Source organism: Bactrocera oleae, chromosome 5, assembly GCF_042242935.1.
Source record: "Bactrocera oleae isolate idBacOlea1 chromosome 5, idBacOlea1, whole genome shotgun sequence".
NCBI classification, from domain to species: domain Eukaryota; kingdom Metazoa; phylum Arthropoda; class Insecta; order Diptera; family Tephritidae; genus Bactrocera; species Bactrocera oleae.
In genome coordinates this window covers 63,169,365-63,175,750 of record NC_091539.1, presented here as the reverse complement: position 1 = coordinate 63,175,750, position 6,386 = coordinate 63,169,365, and the positions used below count along the sequence as shown (strand labels likewise).

At 31.3% G+C, this 6,386-nt stretch overlaps 1 protein-coding gene across 1 annotated transcript; it reads right to left on the bottom strand.

Moving 5' to 3' along the window:
- Window positions 1-2,663: 2,663 nt before the first annotated feature.
- On the bottom strand, window positions 2,664-5,627 carry tilB (touch insensitive larva B). Its single transcript, XM_014232247.3, has 5 exons — window positions 5,214-5,627; window positions 4,304-5,150; window positions 4,032-4,240; window positions 3,704-3,743; window positions 2,664-2,813 (listed from the first exon to the last, which is right to left on the bottom strand). The coding sequence occupies exons 1-5, from the start codon at window positions 5,221-5,223 to the stop codon at window positions 2,732-2,734; spliced, it is 1,188 nt and encodes a 395-aa protein (XP_014087722.2). The 5' UTR covers window positions 5,224-5,627; the 3' UTR covers window positions 2,664-2,731.
- Between the last annotated feature and the right edge of the window lie 759 nt (window positions 5,628-6,386).

Sequence of the window (6,386 nt, the reverse complement as noted above, 5' to 3'; positions counted from 1 at the left end):
ATACATACATCCATATATTAAATATATTAAATATATTTGACATTTATTTTAAAAAAGTTGAAAACTTTTGTGGAATTTTAATTTTTTTGTATTTCGCCATTTTTTTTTCAAACTAATAATAATAACTTTTTCTCATATCAAATATAAATTTGTATGTATATACATACATACATTGTGTTAGTATATTTTTGCCAATTAAAAAAAATTTAGAATTTTCTTCGCCACTGATAATTTTTTTTTATAGATTTTAATAAGATCTGACACTATTTTTAACATACTTGTATACATATGAATTTATATACATATGAATTCCTTACAAAAAATATATGAAAATTAATTATATTTATTTTCGAATTTCAAAAACATTTTTATTTTAAAAGGTTTTAACTAAAAATTATAACTATTGCTTATTTCATTTATAAATTCATATATGTATGTACAACTATGTGATTATATGCTTTTCTTGACTTTTGAATAAAAAAAATATTTAGAATTTTCTTTGCTGCTTGAAAAATACACTCTTTTTAATAAAATTTAAGGTTATTTTTAATAAATATGCTTATGAGTCAAAGATATTCATTTTCGAATTCCAATACATATGAACATACAAGTTTGATAAAATTCATTAATTTAAGACTGTAGAATTTAGCAACCAATTATTAGTTTTTTCAAATTTTCTCGTTTATTTATTAGTTTTAATGAATTTTATGCGGATTCAACGCTAAATCATTTTTTCCAAATTAATTTGGAATTTTGTTCAACAGCGTTATGCTGAAAATTTTTCACTTTAAAGTGTAGTATTGAAGTTATCAGGTCTTTATGACACACAGCGTTTGAAATTATTAAAATAAAAACAAAAAAAAAACTTATTTAAAAAATTTGATGAAAATTTGTTTTTGAATATTATTTGAAATCAAATAATTAAAAAAATTTTGCAGTTAAAATATATCAAGAAAAATTTATTTACCGTTTTTTTATAAATTAATTAAAGACACTATTTATACAGTGAAAATTACTTGTGTCGTAGCATACTTTTCTGCGTGCAACCAATTAGATTACATTTGATATAGCGAGCATCTAGAAACTCGTATTTCAGTTGCACATTACATTTGTGTTCAGTCTTTTATCGCTTCTGGAAATGTTTTAATAAAAATCACACTATTTCAACTTTCGAACAACCCTAATGCTCCATCACCTGCATAGCCATAACCACAATAAAATATCGAAAAAATTCTCACGCACATTCTATATGCATACATACATATATAAATGTAAATTAGTATAACCGCTGTAAATATACATACATAACTGCAATAAGATATATAGAATACACAAGCCATACATACATACATACATACAAACATACTCGTGCATACATACATAACCTTCGAGTAAAATAAATCACCGAAAAAAATTAAGTACATATTTATTTTGTATGAAGACAATTAAATAAAAAACAGAACAAAAAATATTAAATTAGATTTAGCATTAAGAAGCAATCGATATGTAGAAGAGGAAGAAGAACAAGAGAACAAAAATCTAAACAAGAAAAGGAGAAGATTAACAACTCAAATTCAAAGTTGATTTCAAACGAATATTTTACGCCTTCAGATATCAGTATGTTAAAGAGATACAGACCTACTTTACATTTTTTACAAAAGCAAACCGAAAACCAGAAACAAAAACAAAACAAAAGCAAAAGCAAAACAAACATAAATGCAAGAAATAGATAAAATCTATTATTTTTATGAGTATGACTACAAGGAAGCAAAAATAAAAGCAGTGAGAAAATTAAAAAAAAGAAAAATGAAATGAAAATAAAATAAATTACAACAACAACAGTTGGGCATAGACACATACTTAGAAAGCAGCAAGCAAGATGTGAAATTAATTTTTAATTGCAATTTTTAAAGCAATAATTTATTATATATAACGGATCGATAGCAAGAACAACATTTTTGATTACAAAAACAAAAGCAAAAAATACAATAAAAGTAAGCAATTAAGCAAAATAACCAAATAACAAGAACAAGTGCAGCTGAATTTATAATTTTCTAAAGGAAATCAAACAAAAAGACACAGACCAATGAAGAAGGGGGTAACAAAATACATGAAAAACGAAAATTCAAAAAAAACAAAACCAATTATTATATATAGAATTCGTAATACTACACAGACTCACATACACATATGTACATATGTACAGAGTGCATATGTATGTATGTGCAGTCACATAACAGGACATCAAAAGCAAAATTTGAAATTTTCATTTCGCATTCACAAGACAAAAAGGACACCAGGCGCCTCATAAAAGTATGTACATAAATGCATATACTATAAACTCGTAAAAGTATTTAATATGTAAAAAATTAATATGAAATTGCGTATTTTTCACAATCGCAATAAAAACATACAAACGAACATACATATTTATATAAATGCATTGGGTTCCAACAACGTACACAAACAATTTTCCAAGTATATACATAGTATGTACATATACATATATATAATATATATATAGTATATATAACGGTAGTTGTACGAACAATTACTCACTGTTCTGTAAGAATCTACAAGCATAAAAACATACAAACCAACAAACATACATACATACATACATAGAAATGAGTACTACCCTTTCAAGAAATAAAAAAATGCGATTTTTATTTAAAAAATATATATAAAGTAAATATTTTTTTATTCAGTATTAGCGATGGTTATAAATAATTTAATCGATTAGCTCGGGAAGATCCGCATGTTCGTTGCTGTAAATATTTTTTATATCCACAGACCCCTTTAATTCCATTTTGCTGCGAAAGAAAGAAGGCGAAATTAATCTAAAGTTTAATTGCATTTAAATGGTAAACTGAGTATCAGAAATCGGTAGTATTGGTCGAACATATACTAACTAAAGGCTTGCAGCTGGAGATCTTGACGAAATCTAAAACCAACCGAAACAGGTTGTTGGACCCGCCCTGAGGCCAACCACATCAATCGGGTTTGCGTAACCGAAACGGACCCGAAGTACTCAAATTTATTTGTGTCGCCATACAATAGTTTCACATCATCAATTGCCCGCACTTACGAACATTCTAGCGAACGGCTACCCTATCAATCTGACAATCAAAACTCTAAAGATTCCTACAAAAGTTATCAGTTAAGTTGGACCAGCTCGATAGGCGATGAAAATATTCAGGTATTCGTGAGATAACTACATATGTAGCTACAACAACAAAAAGTGGCAAGACCGAAAAACGCTATATTCTTTGAGTTTCCGTTCTCCCCAAATTTGGTAGAGGCGACCTAAGTCATCTCACAGAGCTCTTTCCTCGCCACGATATAAAAAGTTTTGGTGAAATTGACCAAGTACAACGACGTTTCAACTAGATATCGCGGCATGAGATATCTAACTTCTATCTCATAGGACCCGTGGAGTATGAGATTTTATCATAAAATTTTTAGGTTTACATCCTAATATTTACTAAGTTGTAGGACCTCTCAGATTCTGCTGCCAAAAAACTAATTGAGATCTTTGTTTTATTTGGTGCTTGTAGTTGACCAAATCTGCACAGAAAACATTATTGAAAATAAAAAAAAAGTATTAGTAAACTGAAGGCACACAGACCACATTTTTTAGAAAAGCTCGACTGATATCATTTTCAAATAAAAGTTAAATAATTAAATATAATATTATAATTACCAATTCGTTTCTTGAGGCTTTACATTCATGTCCGCATTATCTGTAAATAAAATATTATGAATCTAAAATTATTTTTCAAAAACGGTTTCGACAAAATTTTACGCTTTAATTTAATAGTCTTGTGTTCTCAGCATACAAAACCACCGTTACCTCTCCAATACTCGAGAATAAAAAATTGTACCTTACAGATAAGCTTAAAAAAATATGATTGCTAGAGATCGATTTAATATCACTTCGAAAAATATTGCTTTAATCGAAAATTCTCGAGACTTCTTTACTGCTTAACTCTGACTGGGAACCATTACTATATAGATCTAAAAAATTTTACCTGATTTTTTCGGTCGCAATGTGAGCATCTCTTTGACGTGTAACTTTGGCATAGTTACAAGTAAATAACCCGTTATCTGCGAACGCTTGACTTTTGCCTCGGTTATGTTGATCTCTTCCGAAAAAGCCATTTGGAAAATTTTCCCTTTCACTGAGACGCGCACATAATTTGACTCGACATCCACTTGGATCTGTGATGTATCCAAGTATCTGCGGAAGAAATTAGTAAATAGGAAATATTATAAAACAGAAAAAGTGAAAACAGACACTAACTTATAAACCCCGAGCTCCAGTATATACTCATTGTATTCGTCCTTTAAATTGAATGACAATTTCGGTTGATTAAGATTGTAGGGCCGACCGCAGGGGGCAAAGAGTGTTAATGTTCGACGAACTGGCTTTTCTTGCTCCGCTGCGTTTTTCTTCTCACGCCCCAATTTATGATATTTGGCAATATCCATGCGTGTTTCGGGGCAATGCTCGCTTTTGGTGTCCCAAAACTTTTTCAAACGACTGTCTTCATTGTCGATTTGCGCCATTTCGCTTTCCAATTGCGCCTTCTTCTCGGCCACACGCAATTTTTGCTCATCCCGTTCCATGCAGTAATTGGCTTGTTTTTGTACAATAACAGCACGATAGGTGGTGAGGAACTTTTGTGCCTGCAACTTTTCTGAGATGTAGATCTCTTCACAATCCAACCGATTCAGTTGCGGCAACGTGGCCATCACGTAATCTTGATAATGTGGGTAGTCACAGCACGGATTGCCAGTGAGTATGAGCTCGCGTAGATTGTAGTTGCCCTTCAGACACTCAATCGATGTGAGTTCGCCAATGAAATTCAAAGTTAAATCTAATTTGTTGAGCGCCTCGAGTGCCTCGAGATTTTCGACACGTTCTATATTATTTATGGCCAAGTTCAAGTATTCTAGGTTCTTCAATTTGTGCAGATTCTCTATTTTGGCAATCAGATTCGATTGCAGCAGCAAAATCTTCAGATCGCGACACCAATTCTGCAAGTGCTCAATGCGCTCAATGTCTTCTTGGTGCAGCGAGAGCTCTTCCAGTGTGCTGATGAGGCATTCATTATGTTCGGATTTCTTGCGAACCAATTCTTCTGTGACTGCAGTATTATGTTTAGCATTTTTAGTACCGTTATTTTAACAAATTTGCTTTTCGAACTTACTCTTTACCATTGTTTCGAAAACTTAATGACTTTACACAGGTTTTGATAAAATGATTGTTGCATAAACAAGTTTTAATTTCAAATAAATCAATACGAGTGAGTTCGCGTTTCCTTGACAACAAATAATAATATTTTTTAACCTTTACATAACCTTACAATAATGTTGAGTACTGTGGCTTCTTGTGTCTACGGAGCACTCAGGCTCAATTTTTCAGCAAAACAAATATCTTTTGACAAAGGGGAGGTTTGGCACTCAGGTCTTTTAAACATATATGGTCGGTTGAGTGGATGAGCGAAGTATCTGACAATTTGTTTGAAGAACGTCATATAATCTATGTAGTGAGAACTTTTTTGAACCAGTACTCAGACGGAGCGTTCTTGAAATAAATTTTGAAATTGCACGTTTTCAAAACTGTAACCTAATACTTTGATCTTGCCTAAGGATAGTTAGGATAGCTATAAATTTGTCTGAATGATTATTTTAATAAAGAATACTGTATATATATCAGAAGATGATTAAGGTGGCAAGTTCTACGTATTTCTCCAAAAATATTACTAAGTCCATGATTGTTAAAAGAAGAAAGCTACAGAATGATGAAATTCATAGTTTTAACAAAATAATAAACTGAAAACCGGAATACATGGACCATGGCCATGACCTAGTATTCCTCTGTCGGCAGATATCAGCTGAAGATTCTTCTGGACGGAAGAACTCTCGTAGTTCGCACTCAAATGTCCAATCTTTTGCTTTAACTATCACATCGCGAATGCCGATTATTGCTTGTTGAGGGAGCTCATATATTCACTAGTGTTCTAGCCGAAAATTGTCTCTGAATACATCCTGTATTCTAAAATCGAGATCGAGCTTCCAAAGCTCAGCAAACAGTGGGGTAATAAAATACAACACGTATAAGATCGTAAAGTAGCTCTGCTAATGGTTCGATAGAAAATGATGTTGGAGCTTTTTACGCTTTTCAAAGACAGACATACAATATTTAACTATGTTTATGTTGCTCTTGTTGATTAGGATACTGTCGTTAAGAAGTACTTCGAGAAATTTAAAAATGTATAGCTGGATATAGAGTATGTATTTGCTGTATTGAATTTCATGTAGCATATTGAACGATCTATAGTAATAGGACTTAAACGAATCAATAAAGGTTGTTGTTATAG

What these genes read in the sequence shown, in the direction of transcription:
- tilB (XM_014232247.3), bottom strand. An exon ending in CTGGAGCTCGGGGTTTATAA is followed by an intron (nt 4,241 to 4,303) that starts GTTAGTGTCTGT and finishes TTTCTTCCGCAG; the next exon opens with ATACTTGGATACATCACAGA. An exon ending in ATTGCGACCGAAAAAATCAG is followed by an intron (nt 3,744 to 4,031) that starts GTAAAATTTTTT and finishes TTTTATTTACAG; the next exon opens with ATAATGCGGACATGAATGTA.